Source organism: Lepeophtheirus salmonis, chromosome 7, assembly GCF_016086655.4.
Source record: "Lepeophtheirus salmonis chromosome 7, UVic_Lsal_1.4, whole genome shotgun sequence".
Lineage (NCBI taxonomy): Eukaryota > Metazoa > Arthropoda > Copepoda > Siphonostomatoida > Caligidae > Lepeophtheirus > Lepeophtheirus salmonis.
The window spans coordinates 21,425,066-21,449,303 of NC_052137.2; the positions used below are offsets into that span (position 1 = coordinate 21,425,066).

Here is a 24,238-nt window from a genome sequence, read left to right on the forward strand (position 1 = left end):
ATATAATACTCATTCCTAACCTCAAATATATAAAGCACATTCAAAATACAATCCCAAAAAACTATTTATTTATCATGAGCGTAGGCGTAGAAGACGATAAAGATAAGGGCAATTCCCCCTAATTCTTTAGAAACTAATAATATTCGGACAAGAAAGATGTTGTATTTGAGTATTTGGGTTATTCGAAATCGAAAAGTAGTGGCATTCGAGATCGTTGTGATTGGGCTGATCGATATTATATTGTTGTTTATACCTTTCTTGTATTAATTTTCTTTGCTGAAACACTTATTATCTAAGTGATTTCAGTAATACGTCTATAATCGTAAATTATTAATATTGTATGTATTACATATACATATGTTAACTACTGTAATGGGATCCGTTTTATCCCTGAGTGAGAGGTTTTATATAATCATGTTGATGAATTATATCTAGAATAGAGCCCATATTATCATGTGTGCGTATCGTGTATCACAGGATGAATATGATCTATACAATAATAAGTAAGCCAGTACTAAACCCAAACTCTATAAATACTTGAGTCCATGTTAAGGTTATCACTAAATTACCCCCAACAGTATTAAAATATACACTCCTCGCTTTATTCACTAAATACCTATGTAAATAACTAAACCTTAGGTAAGCTCCTTAGCACCTAATACACATCCTATTGGTAGCAGCATCCAAAGTAATTTATATTCAAAGATAGAATACTTCTTAGATATTTGTTACCAGATATTCTTTTCAAAAATATGAGTAACTTTTTTGTAGCCTTTTCCAAGATATCGATTCGCTTGAATAGAAATGGACACTACAGTAGTCGTGGCGGTTTCAATGAAATATAAACGAAATTCCAATTAAAAATATATCTTATTTTGTATTAATAGCTAAAATGGAATACTAAATTTTAAAAAAACAAGAAAAAAAAAACCAACCCCAAACACTATTTTGTACTTTTAAATTACTAAAACATTTATAAATAAGTTTCTAATAAAATATTTGACTATGCTGATTATTTTATAGTGAGATATTCTTTGCTTAATAATATCTTGTATTCTTATTTGTTTATTTTTTTCTCATCGGATTGTGTTCACAATTTTTGTAAAAATTATAACTTTTATTTGAAATTTTATAAAATAATAGTAAAGCAATTTAAAAATAAAATAAAAATGTAATTCAGAAAGGGCTCTTGAAAATATATTTATAAAAAGGTCATATAAACCTATATTTGACTTTTGTTTTAATAAAATGGAATAAACAAACGTCTTTTCTTAAAGAAAAAAAAAAGAACATCAAGGAATGTCTATCCTACAAAAAGCCAAGAATTTTTTTTTTTTTTTTTTTTTTTTTTTTTGAGTGGGAAGTGGAGATAAAACAAAAACAAAAAAACAAGGGGAAAAGAATAAATGATATTTTATATTAAAAATGAACATTGCTGGCACTCGGTACTTTTGCCTTAAACTTTTTTTTTGTTAAACAATTTCACCTCAAGGATACTTCGTCTTAATAAATAAATAAATGAGATTTATGCGTCCTAATTGTTTATTTATGAGTAAAAAATTATATATAATACTATAAAATAAATTAAATGGTTGTTTTCTGTAGAAAAAATTCAATGCATACATAATATTCAAATCTCGCTATGTAATGAGGTTGAACCAGAGACAAAATAGGAATTAAATTTAGTATAATTAGAAAAAAGCTAAATTAACAAGCAGAACAACGATTCGAATAGAAAATGTGCTAATCAATTTATCATTAGACATTATGGGATAAAGTATAATATGAAGAAAAAGCATAATTCTATCATTATTCCAACAGAAAAAACTATTAAATATGTTTTACAGTTATATATATTACATATTTTGATTAAAAAATGCAAATAAAACATTAATTTCAACCAAAAATATACAATAACAGCATTTTTAACCACATTATTTCAAATATTAAGGCATAATATCTTTGATACAAAATGGCTTTAAGGCAAAATGTCCTATGGGTAAATGGTTTCAAGCATTGCTTAAAGCAAAATGTCACAAAGCAAAACAGTATAAGGCAAAAAATCCTTTACACAATGTTGTTTACTCACACCATCATTTTTAAACTAGTTGCGGATTTCCATGTATCTTCTATTTTTATTTTAAATGTTTTGATTGTTTTATTACCTATCTTCTTTTGGTGTCTCATTGTTTGTCTTTTCATAGCTTTATGTAGTAGCTGGACTATTGTTAAAATAATTATTATGCAGCAAATATGAACATCACATTTAGTATTTACAATGCCCTTGTATTTAATATTTATATATCTTTCTAATGATAAAAAGTGCACTATTGAAAAAAAAATGTACGTCACAAATATTTGGGAAAATTTGAATGCTCTCTCCCCATTAAAATAGTATATTCCCCTAACATAATTGATGATCATAATTGATATTAAATCATGCACATTAATACATGATGATTTGTAATACTATTATAATGAGTAAAGTTACCTTTTCGATTGCGATCGTTGCTTTATAGATTCATTTTTGTTTGTCTCCTGAATAATTTCCTTAGAGAAGGATGGTTTTTCCAAGAGAGGGGCTTCCTCCGAAAAACTAGCTTCAATATCCGAAGGAACACCAACAGAGTCACTATCTCTATTCATAAGAGACTCTTCATCTCCATGTGAACCCTTAACAACGCCCATGGTTCTTATGACGTTTCGGACAGTTTTAAGAGGATTTGACCTATGAATATAAATATAAGTAAATACCCAATGAATTACTCATACCTATTTAATACCTTTTTTTAATGATGGAAAAAGGTTTTTTTCGTTTTTGTTCAGTAAAAGAGCCATGATCTAAACTCGAAGATCGACTTAATCTTACTTCATCCTGACGTCGGTTAAAGTTCCGTTCTATATTGGCGATATTTCTTTCAATGGAGACGAGTGCTTTATTATCAGAAAGGTCATCACTTATATAGGATCTAATGTTATCGTCGTCCTCAGCTTCTAGTTCGTCAACGCTATCATCTTCATAAGAGAAAGGTGAGTAATAACTCATTTCAAGTTTAATAGATGCCTGAAAATTGTAAGAAAAGAAGATGACGTATAATTGAAAGACTAATATTGAGTAATTTGAAAGGAAGACTTAGACTTTTAAAGTGAAAGTTATGCATGATAGAACAACTGTTAAACCTTTGGTAATGATATAAATGTTATTCATTAGTTGTTTTAATAAATACAAACAATGATATACTTTGGGAAACGAATATCACTTTAAAAATAAATGAAAATATGCCAAAAATATTCTTTGTTAATGAAACAAATCAACAAAATTTTAGTTTTCAAAAAATTTAATTCAATTAAATACTCCATTTTAATATTAATTGGTTTTTTCATTGTCTTTATCCCAAAGAAACTTATATAGATTTTTTCTTTTTTAAATGTTTCTAGAATGTTAAGAAGCAATATTGATTTTATTTTTTGAAGCGCAAATATTTCAAGGTTAATTGTTAAAACATTTAAAACTCCATGATAATTTTTTATATTTATATTCAAATATAATTAGGTAAATAATTATTTATTATTTCATCAAGTTTTACTTGATTCCCTTATCAATAAAATTGAAACAATTCAACATTGCAACTGAATTTGTTTTTCTAGAACTAAATAGTCTCTTTTATCATAACTAATTAATTACACTTCCAAAAAGATCTTTTCACATACAAATAATTGAAAAATCTGTTATGTCAATTCTTATTATCAAAATTCTGAAAATATGGTATTTTTCTTAGATTAAAATTGCATGGCATAAGCAGATATTTACAATCAGCATAAAAATTTTCACCAAATGAATTCACTTTTATGTTAGTTATTGATTTTTTTCATACTGAAAGGTTGTCTTAAACCAATAAAACTGTAAAATACTAAAAAAAATTGAATCCAAAATTCATAATAAGCCAGATTGGATACGAAAAACGTAATTAAAGATTTCGATCAACTAATCGAGTTGTACTATAATTAATAAGCCGTATAAATATTTTTTGTCGATTTTAGTTATTTGCCATATATGTACAATTAAACACTAATGTCTAATAACGTTAGGCTGCCAATGTGGGTCTTTATAAAGAAAATAATTTTAACATATTCATTTAATTGGTTTTGTCCTATGTATATTTGTAATATAGCAAAATATTCAATTAAAATTACATTTGTGTATTTATTACAGTTTTATTGGAGCGCAATTATACATGTACATATTTAATTAAATTGCTATAAAGTATACATTAGATACTCTACATAAGAAGTGCCGTTATTATTACTATAATTTATACTTATAATATACAATTATCTTTTTGGCTCCTTCATGCATTTTTTAATTAAATAACCCTTTGGGAAAACATTAATAAAAAAATATTCTTACGAAAACTTGAATTGTTAAACAGTTTTAACCTTATATCCTCCTTTAATGATTTTATAATTTTTTATGGTTAAAAAATAAGTATGCATAAATTGAATTTTTGATAAAACAAAACTTTTTCGTATCTAATTAAATCAATATTATGTTTGCATTTGTCAAATTAATTAATTTAATACAATTTTTTTAAACTTGAACATAGATATATATTAGTGTATCTCTTTGTAGTTTGTATCTTATTTTGAAATATTGTCTATAACTTCTTTTCAAAATTTCCCAACTTGTCTGACATTAGGTTGATGTCGAATACAAAACTTGTTATATTCAGATAACGAAATTGGAACCATATATTGTGTAATTTTTTTAAAGTTTTCATAATATGCCAAATGGTTTCTAACATGTGTTTTTCTTTGGTAGTAATAATCAAACCAAATCAAGTGTAATGAGTAGGTAAATGTGTAATTTGTCTCAAACAAATCACTAATTTACTATTTAAATTTATCTGCACGAAGTAAAGTCATATTATATAGAGAAGTACCAAAACTAGTAATAGAAATCAATTACAATTTTATTCAGGTTATTTTTAATTAAAAGGTTTAATTTTGCAACCAAAAAGACAAATGAAAAACATGAACATTTTAGCTTTTTATCACATTTCTCCAAGTATAAAAATGTCAGATCAACAGCATAAGACAATACGTGTACGATCTCTTCTTTGTTGTTTTCAGTGCCAAGAAAGCAAAAGGCACCCATGTTGGAAACAACATGGGTGCCTTTTGATTTATCTCTATGTGCAAAGCTCCTGTACATTGCACTTTAAAACGTATAAACGTATTGGAGAAAAGTGTCTGCCGCATCTAAATTTGAATTTACTCTGAGCTGCTATCATGACAGCGTGGTACGACATGGACACGACCTTTATCGTCAAAAACTGCCAATCTGTTCGTCGGTGTGCTGAGGATGTTATTGCTTGTGAAGGAGGCCATATTTAATAGAAATAAATCTAAATATGGTATTTAATCATATCAAAAATTGGTTTGGACTTATCTTTTCGTGATTCCATAAAAATCACATTTTTTTGTAATGTATTCATGTTAATGCAAGTTTTGAGTCTCCAATCTGTATAACAAAACCGAGCCAAAAACTTTTATTATACTCATTTCTATAAAAACACACACTTTTCATTCTATTAATTTATAAATATTGTCATTTCCTTTTATAAGATTTGGTGTTAGAGTCCATCTTCAGATAGTTAGTTAAGAGTAATCCATGTTTCTATAAAGTAAGGACCTTCGAAATGTTTATAATTTTTAGTCTGATAGGAAAATATTTTTATTTATAATATTGTATTACAATTTGATTCTACTTTCTATCAATAAAATTATCTTACAATCAGACTTTTTTTGCTAACTCTTGGACCATAACAGTATCTTTCAAATATATGATTTAATTTTTAATAAAATGGATTGTGTTCCTTTCATTCCTACACCAAAATATATAATTTTATTGGAACGCAATTATTTGTGTATATTTTTAATTAAATTGCTAAAAAGTAGACAAACTCTACATAATAATATACATTACTCTTTATAACATTATTAAATTATTTATCACATTAAACATTGATATTTTCCTTTTTTTTACTATAAATTTTGTTAGGGGATCGGTTTTATTATATGAATTGTTCAAATTATAATATTTCTAGAGGTTCCAAACCTCTAAAAATCTATTGAGGTAATTTTTTTTGTTATTTGATAATTAGATGTCAAAACAACATACTTTGTTGTCACTCACGTTGATAGTTTATAAACTTTAAGACCAATTAAGGGTTTTTAATGACATATTATGTCAATATTATCAACTCGACCCTTATGTAACAGTGTTGGCAAATGTTAAACAATATATCATTATTGTTATGATTACAAATTCTGTTTATAAATAATAGTTTTTTGAAATATTTATTCAAAGGCACATGGGGAAAAAATCAAACAAATTAATTATCCTCTTTTTTTACTTTTAATCCTAACGTGTAATTTTTCTTTGGAATTTTGTACAACCCAAAACAAAAAGTCCTAGAAATTTTTGAAAAAGATTACTCATAACAAAATACTCCACATCAATATACGTATGTGTATTGATATACAATTTCTAAGTTTTTCAAATATGATGGTAATTGTGATAAGCTTTATATTGTAATCCTTAGCAAATATGTACAATGCCCTTGATTGTACTATTTTTGATTAAATAAATAGATATCAACTAAACTAAGTTCATTGAACAAAATTTTAAGGGAAAATAAACATGCAAGACTTGATAAACCAATGATTTTAAAAAAACTTCTTAATTTATTTAAAGTTTTTGTAGAACTTCCTCTGTATATAATATTTTTCTTTCGCTTCTTTAGTGTCTTGTTACACACTTTTTTTTTTTTTTTTAGAATACCTTCTTCAGAAAGAGCCAAGAGAATAAGAAATAAGAAACACAAGTAAAAAATAATAACGATAATTGCATATTCATTTATTGTAGTACTAGGTAAGCTGGTCACGATTCTGTAATTAGTTTTTTTCATATTAAATATCTGGTTTATGATAATTTTTGATTATTTTTACCTTTTTTTAGTTTAAACCAACTTTTGAGCTTGTAAAAAATCCTTAATTAACATGAATGTTAGTTGTAATTTTACTAAATTTTATGTTGTAATCAAATATGTACTTATATTTTATATGGGATTACGTAATCATCAGAATATTCAACTTAACCCTTTTTGGCTAGCAATTATAAATAGCATCATTATTTTATAAAGCTCCCACGGGTGTAGAACATTTTTATAGGTGGCATCAATTGTATCATAATTGAAGGATATGGCATCTTGGGGGATTAAAGTTGATATTTATACTACATAAAATGAACTAATTATCAATAGAATCTGGATTTAAGTCCATTTATTGTCTTTAAGAATGTACAAAGCTTAACACTAGCATTGAATACTACTTGATCCCAATAACAAACAGTAGTATTTGAACATAATCAAAGTAATAGAGATCTGAAAAATCCCTATTAAATTTTTTAATTTGTACATTTCTTCTTATTGATCAATTCAGATTGAGAAAGTTATAATAATTTGCAAAAATATCTTATTCTTTCAACTCTTATTATAATATTTTTATCTACATTATGGAAATTAGATTGTATAACGATGCAATAATATATTTTTAATAAATTTTATGGTCAGATATATAATAAGACTAGTCAATAAAGGGATAATTTTTCGATAGACAGTAAGGTATGTATTTGTTGGTCCATTTTAACATCCAATAGTTTTCCTTACTATGAATATGCAAGAGTTTTTATTGTTATAAAAATTAGTTGTTTAGGCCTCCAAAATGACTGACATTAACTTTGGTGGCGTCACATGAAAATGTACTATATAATCCATTATTTAATAGAGTACTGTTGTTGTTTTTAGTTATTGCAAGTTTTATCTTTTAAAATGCATTTCCTCAGGATTTGATGATCACATATCAAGCAAAAAGCACATATTTAAAATCTACATAAAATTTTGCAAAGTATAAATGAACTTTTGTATGAACTATGAATTTTTTAATAATACAAAGTTGGCTAAAACTTATTAAAAGTACAAAAATACTATTAAGTTTTAAAATGGAGACTTTTCGAAAACCAGATTTGATAAAAAAAAAAAAACTCATTACCGATTCGTGATCAGCTTGTCAAGTACTACTAGAAATGAATATGGATTTTTTTAAGAAGTAAAATTTTGTAATCGATAATATTTTATGTAATACTTGATAATTAAAAAAAAACTAAATAAAAAAGGATAAAAAGAGAGCAGGAATTCACATTAAAAGATAGTCAAAAACACGAAATTAACGAGAATATACACTTCTTTTTTATAAACTAAGGTTTCCAAAGATTCCAGGATTGTAATGAAGGGTTAAATTAAATAATAAAATGTTATTTGAAAGAAAGAAAGATATGTGTCAACTTACTTTTAAAGGTATTCCATTCATGTCTAAAAGAGAGGCTGCAAGTTGAACTGTAGGTTGATCCAAAAGACGGTGTAAACTAAAAGTTGTGTTCCCAAGTAATCGATTGTTAAGAAATCGATTAAAAGCCATGATGTGTATTGATATGTTTTCGTCTCTTTGAAGTGGACTTGCAATTGGCCAATCCAATTGCTTAAAACAACATAAATCGGTTTAAACTCAAAATATTTTTAATTCATGATGTATAAAAAACGAAAAAAAAAATTCTTTAAATAGTGTGTTTGAAAATACCGACAATTTTTGAAAAAAATACGAACAGCAGGGTTTTGTAATTACTAATAAAGCTTTGTCAAACATCTTGAATAAAGTAGCATTTTAGCTCAAAAAATTCAATCTACTTCGTTTAGTTAATTAAAAGTAACTTCATGGACTTACTTTATCAAATTCACAGATTGACTAACTTATTTAAAATGTATCTTCTAATTTAGGTGTCTTGTAGATATTAGATTTAAAATTTGTAGCAAGTAATTAATCATATTTTATATGGGTCCTAGAAGAGATAATAATTACTTATCATATATAGACTAGAGATGGGAAAAATATGACTTAAACCACGTGCAATAGTCCTAAAATCGAAGCAGCTTTTCTCCAAACATTAATTTATGTGAGGTTAAGATCTTGTACAAGGAAAATATTCCGATATTTTATTAAGAATGTACTCGTAAATATTATAGCTATATTATTTTAAATATTCCTAGTTTTAAATTTTAATGTTTTTATTTTATATGAAAGTTCGGGAATTGAAGAATTTTGTTGTATTATTATTTCTGACGAGGTCTCCAATGGAGACAAAATTAATTAAATGTTACTGATCCTCTAAACATCTTTGTTTTATTGTGTTGGTTGAGTCAATTCCGTCTTTTTCAATTTTTCCCACGCCCTATTCCAATTCCGAGCATCTTCATGAAGATCCCAACCTCCCAACCTTGAAATACGTTTGTGATTGCAATAGAGAATATACCCTAACTAACAAAAATTATGCAAGTTAGCAGCTTGTGTTGTATATTTACTTTTTTTTTTCATTTACATTTAACATACAATTATACAAATGCATAAATCATATACTTTGCAATGAAAAAATGCAACAAAAGGTACAATTTATAGCTAAGGAATGACTTCTTACTTTGTTCTTGTAAGGATATCTCTAAGCGTAATAAATAAAAACTAATTTATTATGAAATAAATAAAAAGTTCAACATCCTATCAGCTCACATGTATTTTAAGACTAAAATAATTTCAAAGCAACATTTTAGGCAGTTAGTTTGAAGTCATGGACAAAAATAAATTGCTTAATGTGGAGGAATTAATGTAATAAAGTAAACGAAATTGTTTGTACATGAATGTTACTGTATTACAAGTGATTGATAAAGCTTCGTTCCTTTTATAAAAAAACCTATAATTACAATGAAAGTACATTTAAGTTGAAATATTATTTACCTCATCAATATCAATCCAATCATCCCTATCTTCAAAAGTTTTTGATATGTGGGAAACACCTAAAAACAGAATTAAATAATAATTATGTTATATTACACTTTTAAAAATATACCATATAAAACAATTCTCTATGTATGCATACAAATATAATACTATTATACTAATGACAAATTATTTATTACAATGCAATGATTACATATTTACAATGCATGTATGTAATACTCTTTTCATATATATATATTTATGGTTTTATAACCAATATTGTATTGAATTGAACAGCAAATTCATAGTGAATTTGTTAATTTAAAAAAAGATAGGAATGTAAATCAATCGTAAAACTATTCCAATAAATGCATTTCAATCACATTATCAATTTCACATCATTGATAAGTAAACATGTAACTTATCATATATTTGCCGGATTATTGGTATTTTTCAGAGTTATTACGCATCAACAACAGACAGACAGAAAAAAAAACTTTGCTTATAAACTTATAAATATCTACTAGCTTTTCTATCTCAGTTCAACTTTTTTATCCAATGTATAACTGACCATGATTTATTATTATTATTTTAATTTAAATATGACGTACTGAGCTTAAACTACACACACTTGTTTCTAAAATGACAAATAAAGAAACTAACAACCTTTGCTTTATAAATATAAGATATATTAGGTCGGAGAAAAAGTAATTTCGTATTTTTCACATATTCCAATGCTTTAAAAGAATTGTTATGCCAAATATGCCCCGTTCTCTTTGATAATTTGTTGTCAAAGAGAATCCAACTTCATGTTGCCTTTCTCGTAGAAGTCATTGTCCCTAATGGCAAAAAACTTCGATCAACAATATTCACATTTCTGTATTGAGGCCGAATTTGTACCTGCAAGCGCGTTGGATGTAGACAGAAACAGGTAGTAGTCACTTGGTGCCAGTTCCAGACTGTAGGGTGGATGCATAAGAACTTCTTGTGCGAGCTCCCAGAGAGTCTCGGGCGCCATCAAAGACGTGTGCTGCCTGGCCTTGTCTTGATGATGTCTTGCTGTCTCCAATTTAACCATGCAGGCGACATCCGTTCGATCGCCAGCTTCAAACGGTCGAGTTGTTCACAGTAAAGGACAGAATTGAGCGGATTTTTTTTCTCTCGAAACACTGTTGTACAACACAAACTGATAGAGTATCGACCCCATATACATCACTAATTTTCTTAATTGCTTTCGACGCGTTTTTCCCTTTCAGGTAGTTACAATTTAAAATATAGCGAATTTCTTCCTTTGAGACCAACATACTCCACGCACAACAGTTCACGGCTGAACTGGTCGAGTGCATTACTGCCCCAAAGCGTTTGAAGAATACATGTACACATTTACCACGCCTTATCTTTCGATCCGATATGACCAATAGTAAACAGGATATATATATTTAAAAAAAGGGGCACCAAATACGAAATTACTTTTCCCCAACTTTATGTATGGATCTTTCCACAATAAATATTTACGAGGAAACGGATTTGACAAAATGTAATATTTTGTATTAACAACAAAAGACAGCTTAGAGATGAAATTTTGGATCTAACCTATTCAACCCTAAGTTCTGAGGCCACAAATGTGAAATAGCTAGAGCATTTTCATGAATATTTGATTAACAATGTATTGTAGATTGAAAAAATTATAGGCGAGTATAATCCATCATTAAAAAGCTAAGAATTTTCTTATCAAAATTTAAGTTAGCTATATCGTTTTTCATTTTTTTCAAATTTTAATCCCATGAAGGTCAAACTTTTATATGGAAATATAATATATGTACGAAAATACAGTATAGAAAGAAGTTATAATTCTTATAAATCACACTATTACTTCTAATTCCATGAATTTTACACTTTACAGTATAAAAAAAAGAGTTGAAGTTATAATAAGTTGCATGGTTAAAAAAATCAAAAATCATGTACTTTGAAAATTTTAAGGTCAAAAGAAAGGTCATAATTTGACTTTTATTACATAACAAAAGTAAAAAAAAACACGTGACATAAGCTAATAATTAATAGCTTATTCATGCTGTATTAGAATTGTTCATTATTGTTTAGGTCTATGATATATTGCAAATCAAATATTCATCAAAATAATAATGTCTTGACCTTTAAAGCCTCAGAGTGGGATTTAGTCACAGATTAAAAGTTTCAAATCTGAACTCGTCTACTGTCAAAAATATTACATAATTTTTTTTTGTCTAATCTGTTTTTTCCTCAAAATTTCTCATGGAATGTATGCTCCCCAGACAAATAAACAAACAGATAATAAACTTTGTTTATTAATATATATTACAATATTGTTAAAAATGAGTTTTCCCTAAACAAATATACAAAAAAAAACTTTACTTTAATAATATAGATTATATTAAGGATAATAATGATATTTATCTAATTGTTTAGGGGAAATTGATCATAGGCAAAATTCCCTGGTGGATAATACTTAAGTAAATAAACATGGATTAATTAGTTTCAAAATGATCCAACAACATTGTTTTTGCTTGTGTAGTGAATTCGAAATACTCTTTAATGTAATTTTATGTACTCTAATTTTTCTTAAGTTTTAAACATTTGTTTCCCCTTGTTTTAAAAACATCGCTTAACTTTATTTGTATTTGACCGCCAAAATTTCAATAATTTTTTTCGTTGGACAATAGTTTTATTGCTTATTGATATATTTGCAAAAAAGATCATTAGTAAATATTCAATAATTAGTATAGGTTAATATGGGACTTTGTGTAAAATGATAAACATTAATATACACTTTACTATTAGCTCTAATTACTTTGTTTTGACATAATCTTTCAACCATATTCCATTCAAGCTAATTTTGCTAATCATAAAAAGAGATTAAGTATTTTTTTTTCACCTTTTTTCAACGATTTTTTATTTATGTTTTAATTAATCTCTATTTGTGAGTGAAATTTGTTGTGCAAACAAAGATTAAGTTGTAAATATCGAATACACTGTGGAAAATTATGTTGTAGAATCGTTAGTTTTTTATAATTACAAATGTTTTAATAACATAATAAAATACATAAAATGGCTCTGTATGAGAAACACTAATTGGGGTAATATTGACCATGGCATTGTGGATGTTTCTGATACTGTCACGAGGCTTCCAAATCCTCAATTTGTCGGAAGTGCATCCAAACCGTTTATAACTTTGAATTTTTCCCTAGATTTTTCAAAGTTTGCAAAGTAAGCGGTTTAGTCTATATGGATCCAACAAACTCTTGAAACTCGCGTTATGATTGCCATTTTATCATATATTTACTCCTATTTATGCATGATTACCTTATTAGTAGCTAAATGAAAACTATGAACCATTTTAGTTTCATTTATACCAATGCAGCTTTGATGAACCTTATTACCCGGTACTTGGGATAGCATGGTCCAACTGCAGGTTTAAATAATGACCTAAAATGGTTCTGTTGTCATATTTTACAATTTGAGTTGAACGACCAAGATCTTTCCCATTGCATTGAAAAGCACTAGTGAAATCTTGCAAAGAATTCTATGCCATAGTTGACCCTTTATACACTCTCTGTCCAACATTACTTCAATTTCAGTATCTGAGCTCTCCTGAATTTTCTCACATAATGTTGCTTCAAAAGAAGCTTTTGGGTTTGGTGTAGGAGGCAGTCCTTTGTTGCTCTTTGCTGTTGATGAGGCTGAACAGAGATTGAGCTTAGATAGAGGTGAGGAACATGTCTGTTGATGCAGGTAGCCCTCATCAGCTCATGACGTCAATATACTTTCTGAGGTCGACTTGTTCTTCTTCAGACTCTGCCCCGATCCTAATACCAGTGTCAAGTGGAGAGTCTCCAACATCCAAAAATGTAAAAATGAGTGAGGCAATGTACAATGTAACGAAATACAATGCATTCCTTTCACTTCGGTGGTCATTGTCTCCAGATCTGAAGCCTGCCAATCTGTGAGAATAATTTCCATGTCAACATCAGCCAACACCTCCTTGAGCACTTAAGATGGCCCTGCCGTCAAATTTTACAAGATACTTTATCTTTTTCCCTGCTTTCAGAATTCATCTGACATAGGTAGTTTCCTCAGGTGAGTTGTCGGTATCTGCTGAATCTTTCTACGATGTTATCTGATGGGAACATGGCAAGCAAGGCGTAGATGAAGTCCTCATCCACTCCGTCCAGCATGTACTTGGCAAGGTCAGCTACTGTCTGACATATGAGTTTGGTTGCTAGAAAAGTTGATGTGAGGATTTTTGGGAGTACTGTCATAGCCCTGATTTCATCTGGAACTTCAAAGACACGATAATCACACCCCGTAATCACGACTTAATAGTTTATACTTTACACTTTATATTCTTTTATACAACTGAAAATAAGAAAAACAATAAAAACACTCTGGAGCCGGAGTTTGTTTCTTTCCCTTCGAGGAAGTCAATAAAATAAAGACGTACTTGATATTTGTATTGAACATTATGTAATGTTAAATAAAATGTGACAGGCGTTTAAGTAAACTCATTTTAAAAAAGAGATAAAAACAGAATTACTTTATATATATAAGGAAAGTTACTTTAGATAAGGTTTAGCAAAGAGCTAAAGTACACCCTAGCTTATCAAAAAAAAAGTAAATAGTGAAAGGGGGGTATCTAATACCCATTATTCGGTGTTGTTGTTTGAGTACAATGGTGCAAAAAACCATTGTCTGACAGGACTCCATCCTAGGGCACAAGACCAGGACTACACCAAATCATATTAATATTTTTTCTCAAACTGTTATTATTATTTTTTTTTTGATTAATATTTGTACGCTGGTAAACAATATTATTTGACTAGTGCAAACTTGTTAGATCATGTTTCCTTTAAAAAATTAAAGTTTGTAAAAGTACAAAAAAATCCGAACAAAATATTTACATTTATAAATATATAAAAAAATGCGAATAAAATATTTACATTTGTAAATGTATAAATAAATTTAGATCTGTATATATTGAAATTGAAACTATCGGTATTTTTGTTTACACATACTTACATTTATACATAGGTGGAGTTAATCAAATTTTAAAATAAATATACGATGTGAATATTTCTTTATATCAGCCCACATATATGCAAAATACAATATGTGTGAATTGAATAATTCAAAATAGAAATACATATATATCAACATGTTCATTAATCTTGCTACAGTTGCAATACAACTCTATAAGCTTTCAAAATGAAAATCATATGTAACATATATTTTTGAATAAATTCCATATCTGAGAAGAAAACAAGTATTCCCTGAAAAATATATAATTATAAAAAGACTTAAATATATAAAAATAAATTGTTTATTTATTACATGATTTTTTTTTTTTTTTTTTACGTTTTCTTAATTCTTATTTATTGGACTGCACACTTCTAATGACATAATTGTTTTTGTCAAAATACTTTTCTGTTTTTTTTTGGAAGCTGTTTCCTTGATGTTTATATTTATTGATTTGGAGAGTGTAACGAGAATGAATTTAAGGTAACAAATACCTAGAAGTGTAAATTTTATTAATGTTTTTGCTTGTATTTTCTACATAAAGTTTTTTCCTTGTGTTAAAAAGTAATTTTTTAGATAAAATACAAAGAAGTCAAATATAATTTGAAACAATAACTTTTGTGGAACTTCACATAATCTCTCAAAGTTTATTTTTATGTTATCAGAAAAAATGGCTCGTTTTTACTCAAAAAAAGAAAATAACAATGTAGACTTTGTATTTGTAACGAATATAGCTCGCACTGATAAAAACACTTCCTTTTTTTATAACAAAACAATTTTCCAATCAACGAAAAATAAAAAAATGGTTACTGTTTTTGTATCAAATTTAAATCCATTCATTTTCATTGATGTTATTTTGTATCATACCATCTTTTTTAATTTAAAAACATTTATTCTAGAAAAGAAAATTAATATTTTGACCATTTTACAATTAATTGGGGATGTATAATTTATTTTTTGGCCTCAATGGCCTTTTATATATTTTGATCGTTTTCTGAATTTGGGAATTTGATCTGAAAAATATCCATATATATATTTTTTTTTAAATGAAAGTCATAACATTTTCTAAATCTAAACACTTACATACTATAATATCAATGGAATTGTTAATCCTGATTATAAACAATGTGAAAACATAAGCCTTTGTCTGTGGGAGGTAATAATTATTACAGATAACACTATGCAACAGAAAGAACGAACATATAATATTGATATTTAAGCCATAGATATCGAAAATATCATTAAAATGTTCAACTTTAATAGGTTTGGTCTTTGAAACTTTTTTTAAATCATGTTCTTATAGTATACATTAAGTCTGATTCAAAGTGATAACCCGAAGTGAGTTTGATGAAAGTAAAAGATAATGACAATAGATAAACACATTCCAGAATAGCATTAATAAACATTAATTACAGTTGACGGAATTTCCAAAAAGTTATTTTTGTTGCATAGTGTTATATTTAGTTCTACAAAACTTATTTTTTTAAAAGTCAATTTGATAGGCTTGTTTTTTTATTTAAAAAAATAACTTATTTACAAATTAACTAATTTCAACAACGGAAATACTTATATAAATCATTATAAAATTTACGTTTCTGAATATTTTTTGTAACAACTTTAAAATCATTTAGTCATGTAATTATAAAATTTTCTAAGCTTTAAGTTATTTTTTGACTAATTGCAACTCAAAAAGTGAGGCATAAAATTTCGATTTCCTCAAAAATTATAGCTACATTTTCTTTAAATAGCTTTCAAATATTTAGAGAACGATTTTATAAAAAAAAATCATGTATTTACAAACGTAACTCTGTATTAAGAATATATTCTATTCCTTATATCAACTTTACATTTAGAAAAAAATTATTTTACAATATGCAAATAATTTTATTGTAATGCTTTGAATAGACTACAAATGATTATATATAAGAGAATATGTAATAGGAATGATGGGATAGAGACATCACATTTATATAAATATTATCCAAAAAATCCACTGTTACGATCATATGTATGTCCAATATATATTCTTATACAGACTATTTTCAAATATACGTAATCTAAAGATGTCATAGAATACTTGTACTAACATTTTAGTTAAATGATTAATCTTTGCTCGAGTGTTCATGAGTTATGATGGGTAATATGAATAATAACGTTAATTCTGATCGGAGACATCTTTTGAATAAAAATCGCTGTTCAGATCCGGTACTTACAAGACTGTACCGTCGTAAAATTCTGACTAAATCTTCAGAAAACAATTACATACAGCTTTAAAAACAAAAATTAAAAAGAGAAAAAGTAAGTTAATTTATTAATTCATTTTTGAAAACTCTGTTAATTCCCTTCAAATCTATACGAAAGTAATTCATTGAAGTGTCTAGTCACTGCAGCATTAAAATAGATATTAACCCTTTACTCTCGTATGTGACTAATTCGTCACATAATAATTTTTGGAAAAAAATCACATATTCACAGAAAATTAATTTTTTTTTTTGAAAAAAAATGTTTAAAAATTTTTATTATTACTTTTTTTTACAAATATCAACTATTTATACTATTGTTTAATTTTTTTAATTCCATATGAAACGTTATTCAGGGTGTAAAGGGTTAAGAATTTTTTGCACTTTGTAGATGTTTAATATGATAATACCTATACGAATCAGTGAAGAAAATGAACACTTTTTTATCATTATCGACAGGGTGTACAATGTAAATCCGGAATAACTTTAACGGCTAATTATGAGTATTGGAGAGGTTTTGTGATGAAATATCTATAAAAAAATTACAAGCTAATTGTGTTAGCTGTCGAATTTAATGACAGATTTTTTTGAGTATCTCGTCGTTCAAGCATGGAAATAGTCAGGAAAATTTCCTTCATCGAATCTCGACGCACAGACACAATGTACAGGAGATAATTTCCTTCTTCAAATATCCAAAATCAACAGTTTATGACGTGATTAAAGCCTTAGATGAGGAGGGAAAGACTAAGAGATCAGCTCATTCAAAAAGATCTAATAAAATTTAAATTAAAAGGTTCATAACTGGCTTGAAACTATCAATTGACACTCATCCAGATACACCGATTGCTAGGCTGGCCAAGGACTGAAATCAAAGGGATCCTCAAAAATGCCCTCAGGATTGACTAGTGTACAGATTGTGATGTAGAACGAAGGTTTTTATTATAAATAATCATTTTAAATTTAATGTGGCTTTCAAATTTTTTTAAAATTATCTTTCTATCTCTTATACAAGTCTCATAATTAGATGTTAAAGTTATTCTGGATTTACCTTGTCCACCCTCTATATTAACAAAGCAAAGTTAGTCTTACTGTTTGTCTGAATATATCCTAACATGTATAACTGCATATAGTGATGTATATCATGAACATATTTCTCTATAAGAAATAACAATATATTGTTATTAATGAAATATTTCAGGCGAGTGTGTATAGCATCGGACGTGTATACAGGGTACAATGTCTGTATATTGTACCCCATAATGTAAATCATATAAATATTTTTGACACTAGAAATAATAATGTAGTTGTATTAATATATTTTTTTTATTTGCATTTTCAGTATACGTTAAGATTGTAATTGAATATAAACTCTGGTATGTTAAAATGCTTTAATTTTTGTTTGTTTTTTTATAAGTGAGCGCTCTTAAGACTAAAGTTCTCATTTTATTCTTGACGAGAGAACACGTCATATGAATTGATATTGAGTAGTAACGTGTGAGTGTGCTCACGAAAAACGGAGAGTAATACTGAGGATTTTTTGTGGAGTTACTTTCTTTAATATTACTAAAAAGTGTCTTTTAGTCGACGCCTAATTACTCCGGGCAATGCAGGGCACTTCCGCTAGTATTTCATATTCTAAGCCAGTAGATAAATTAATATTAAATTTTTTAGACTTTAGAGGATATAATTTTTCTTCATTATAAAATTATTATTACCAATCAAGACATTTTCGATACAAAGTAAAACAATTTTAATTCTCTACTTTCTACCTTTCTAATATTCATCGTTGGACTCAAAAATAATAAGAACGCATAAAGAACACACATTGAAATCTCGGTAATTAATTCAAAAATTGTTGAATAACTCAAAAACTATTAAATTCACCCTCCAAAAGTCGTATACGGAAAGTAAAATATGAATTTGGCCAAAATTTGATACACACAACATGGTCCTAGGAAAACTGGCCTGGGCAAAATTCCCCGTGGAAGATTGCCCGTATTTTGTTCAAAAAATGATATACACAAGAAAGGAGATTTAGGTCTCTTTAGTGGATAAACACACTTTCAAAGTAACATTAAGTTAAAGAAAATAAGTTTCTAATGAAATTTTGTAAGCGTAATCAAGACTCATATCAATTTGAAGACAAATTTTGTCAGAAAAAAACAAACAGGTTTTTGTATCTTATAAAAAAAAGAGACACAGGTTGTACAGGGTTCCCAATTTGGCCATTTGTGAAATGGGTACGACACGTAACTCCATTAATATTATTATAACATGTTAGGCAACCAGTGAATCGAAGGGCACACAAGCAGATTAATTTAATAACTCTCTTTCTTTGTATTTCTAGTAACGTTATTGAGCGCATTTGTTTGGGTAAATCTAATACATAAAAAGTAAAAATAATGTGATTTGATTTTTTTTTTTTCTGCCATTGATTCCTTATTTATTACAGATCGATTTAGATTATTCAATTATTATCCATCGTTATATTCCTATATTTAACGTCATTCCTAGTGCTGGTAAATATTCATTGACAACTGTTATAATAATACTTTTATACAAGCAATAATTAGCAACGAAAAAGTAAAAAGAATTTAAAGTTTTATTTGCGTTCTTTTCAATTCAATGATTAGTTGTATATTCTTCATAAAAATACTTAATTGATAAAAGAGACTACTTTATGTCGAACAAATACGTATTTAAAAGAAAAATTGTTTCACCCTAACGTATGTAAAATCTAAAAATAACGTTTTTTAAATTGGGTTTCGTCATATTTTTAAATTTCAAAAATTAAAAATTATTTCCCATCAAGTCCAAATTTAACAAATATTTTTTTTATAAATAGCAATTGATATTACATATTTAGTTAACTTAACAATAATTTCTAGCATTTTCCATCCATAATATAGTTCCCAAATTAAAGGCTATCTTTAACAAATTGTTTATATCAAAAAGATAAATAATTAAATTTTTGAGTGAAGTCAAATACATTTATTCTTAAAATAAATTATAATTTAAATATTTTTACTCTATGGCTTTATAGATAAATCTTAGATTGGATAAAACTCTATTTAAAATTTCACGTAAAAATAGATTGAATATAAAATGATCTAATAAATACCCAATTAAAAAAAAGAACCATTATTACCTCGGAAGGTTGCCTTTGCAATGCGATCTCCTCCTGTACCAGAGCCATTAAATCCAATGAGCTTCACAACTAGAGACATTCTGCTTCTTACCTATAAGTAGTTTTATTAAGTTAAATCTAAAATTTACTATTTTCTATTATTACACAATCAATATATATTAATAATGTATATCTATAAAAAAATTCTGGTAAAGTGATAATTATTGAAAGGTATAAGTTTTTTTACTCTATTATTTTCATTAAGTAATTATTACATTTTGAACACATTTTTAAATTAATATTCATGCTTTAAATTTAAAAAATGATAAGTGTTTAAACAAATATGCACAAGCTAAATTGTGTTCTAAATATCCACAAATCTATAAAATTATTATTTATACCCATTCATAGCAGATTTATCAAATATGTCATAAATTGCATCCTAATTGAAATCGACGCCATATTGAAGACTCATAATTTATATAATTATTAAGTAAAATAGACGCATTTCCAAAAATCTTGATGTTACTTCATCATATGAAATAAGACCTCAAGTAAATAAATACTACTTGATCCCTATGAAAAACAGTAATATTTGAGTCAATGAAAATAACATAATTAAAATACTTATAGAATGACTAGATTAGTACATTTAACTCTAGTTTGGATCGATCAGTAAATAAAAGAGTAGGATCTTATCTTTGCCTTTTGAGAGCTAATTTATCATATACACAATTTAAATAAGATTGTGTAACAATGTAAAAACATATTTGGGTCAGATATATAATCAAATTACACATGATATATCTATATATTTAAGGTGCTTATTATTTTTTTGAAATGTTCGGGTTGCCGTAATATGTTTCTATTTATACTAAAATACAATTGGCAAAGTTGTAGATAAATTAAAGCATATTTAGAGGTAGCTCAACGGCCTCAAAGTTTTGAAAATTGTCAATTTAAAAAAAAAGTGAGTTCTTATGCAATTATCATAAAAGTTTAAGATACAGCTTTTTAAATTCTATAATTTTTTAAAGAATACTAAAGTTACTATATAACTGACCTATTCTTAGTGATTTAATTCATCGTATTAAAATATTCATTTATCATCTTATATATATTTATAATATTTAATACATAAAGAAACGTATAACATTTTTTTTTTTTTTCAAAAATATTTGCTGTGTTGTTTTATAAAATATTTATATACATTAAAATACATTTATTATTTTTGTTTACGAGTATCACATTAAGTTTTTGTATCTATATATTTATTGTATACTTTAAGAGTGGATGTAAACTAATATATTGAATTTCATATGGTACTTATGTTTACGGAAAATTTCGTATGTTCATATAAATGGTGATAAAACCCTAGGTTTAATTTTGACTCAGTATCTTGAAATCATTTCATTAACAAGTGGAGTTTAAATTAGTAAATTTCGAACAAATAATTTTATAAGAAAGTTATTTTTCTTTAAAACTGACCTTCCTATCGCTCTTAGTCAATTTAGGCTAATATCTCAATTGTAGTTACGTAAAGGAAAATCAGATCTTTGTTAATTGTTCATATAAGAAAACAATGTAAAATCTGGCAAATGGAAACTGTTATTTTACAGGAAAAGTGTAACTATATCTGGATTTTTCTTATATCTGAAGTATATAAAAAACCACCATTTTTAGATATTTATGTAAATAATCTAAAACAACATAGTTTTTATTATTAAAATGTCATATTTATTTAATATATTTAGTAATTTTATTGTGTTATAATTAGTTTTTTTGAAGGTAACTCATGAAATGTATTCATATTGCTTGAAAAGCAATGTGAAATTAATTTCAAAAGAAACAAAAAAAGATCTTTAAATTTGTACAGCATAATCCGTATGGGAATTCTATATTTTAATTTTTTCCATTAAAATTCCTTTGAAGTTATACCAAAAAAAAAAAAAAAAAAAAAAAGGGGGAGGGGGAGAGGAATCTGACTTGACTTTATGGTGATTTTATACCACATTTTTCTTCCATATAAGTTTTTTTTGTATTAAAGAAATTGGTATTTGAGATAACGTTGTCTATAAGCGTATTTTTATTCCATATGAATTTCTTATAATTGAATATGACTGCATATATGCTATCTGTATAATGATAGAAATCATAATTATTTGTCATTTGTAATTTTATGCACTATTTCGTATCTTCTCTAAAAAAAAAGTAATTAAAGTGGTGATGAATATAGAAATTTTTTTATATATCAAATACATAATAGTGTAAAATTGTGTTATAAATATCTACAATTTGATAATTTAATTTAAATAACTTTTATTTTACAGCTAAAAATAATATAATAAAATTTATAAAAAAGGTTTTTTTAGTTGTATATATAGGAGTGTAAGATAAAAATGTCAAATATAATATTTTGGTTGAATTTTTCATAAAAAAATGTTTTTAAGAATGCAACAAAAAAAAAATAATTTATATATTTGTGGTTTCTATTGGTGTGAGATTATTGATTTTGAAATTAATAAACATATAAAGTGTTCATAAAATAAAGCGCAATAAAAGTTGTAAATATATTTATTTTTCCATTATTTACCAGTATGTAATCATTGTGAAAAGACCTTGAAATGTCATCCTTATAACTTATATATTTTATGCATAACTAGCGATGGGTTACCCAAAATTGCTCGGGAGGGTGTTATTGGATTCTTACAGGCATTATAAAATGCCTCCCCTGTATATTATATGAAATGTGTTACTATGAATATATCTTTTAAATGGTTTAAACTTCAAATAACATAACAGCATATATGCATGAAAAAATTTCTAAATATGAAAAGACCATTTTGTTTTTTTTCAAAAAAATGCCAAATCAAAAAAAATTGAAAAATTATTCAGAAAATAAAGAGTATTTCAGTTAAGTATCAATTTTTTGTGTCAAATGTATATGCAAACAAATTTCCATACAAATTTGTATAAATAATTTTTTTTACAAATCTAATGTTCAATTGGAAAATCCATTTCTTTGTACCTGAAAAAAAAGGGAAAGTGTAATATTCAACGATTTCTTATTTTTTTCAAATAACTTTAAATTTAAACAAATTCTTAATTTTTATAGTTGTTTTTGGAGACACCAGTCACTTTTTGATTTATAACTTAACCCCCTACATACTTTCCTTGAGCTCCAAAAAAAAAATTTTTTTTTTTTTTGTTTTGTTTTGGGTTTATAATAAGCCTCCTGGTATGACCATCCCTCTGAAAATCGGCACTCCCGTCTTAACTTGAACAAGTTCTAAAGATGCACCCATTCAAAGTTTCACCCTCCTAGTCCCAACCGTGTAGCAACCATAAAAGACACACACACTAACTTGATTATATATATACTGATCATTTTCTTCTACAATTATTCAAAAAGTATATAATATATTTTCATGTAACCACATTAAACTTTTCATGTCTAGTATGATTAATTCGATGACTTAAAAAGTTATCGTGTTCATCAATATTCTTTATATTTTGTACATATTGCTTTTAGACATCAAAGATCTGCTGTTTACGAACATGCACAGGATTAGAGTTGTTAGATTTCGTCATTTTTAATTATTTGCTTTATTGAGGCTGAGCACGGAGGTCCTCCTTGAACAGAGTGAGATTTATTGTACACTATGCAACCAAACTTAGATCTTGGAACGTCCAATGGCTAAAACCAACATATATCATTATTACTTAAACCGTATAATACAAAAATGACCATTAACCCCTTCAATTGTAGTACGTTTGGCCTTCAAAGCCCTTTTTTTAAATCATATTTTTAAAATTATGAGAAATAATTATATAGATGAAAATGAATGGAAATACAAATTAATTAAAACCATCTCAGAATTCGAAAAACAAATTATTTATTCAGTTATACTAAATAAAGTTCCTACAAAATGTCCTA

At 26.8% G+C, this 24,238-nt stretch overlaps 1 protein-coding gene across 2 annotated transcripts in view; it reads right to left on the bottom strand.

Annotated features, from left to right (window-relative positions):
* mfr (ferlin misfire) overlaps positions 1–24,238 on the bottom strand; it is a 139,635-nt gene that overhangs the window by 85,969 nt on the left and 29,428 nt on the right. For both annotated transcript variants that reach the window (XM_071889923.1, XM_040716615.2), the window contains exons 2-6: positions 20,323–20,413; positions 9,904–9,962; positions 8,410–8,598; positions 2,784–3,064; positions 2,492–2,728 (exon numbers count right to left, since the gene is read on the bottom strand). In XM_071889923.1, coding sequence (XP_071746024.1) covers positions 2,492–2,728; positions 2,784–3,064; positions 8,410–8,598; positions 9,904–9,962; positions 20,323–20,401 — 845 coding nt within the window. In that variant the 5' untranslated portion in view covers positions 20,402–20,413. The remainder of the gene's footprint in view (positions 1–2,491; positions 2,729–2,783; positions 3,065–8,409; positions 8,599–9,903; positions 9,963–20,322; positions 20,414–24,238) is intronic.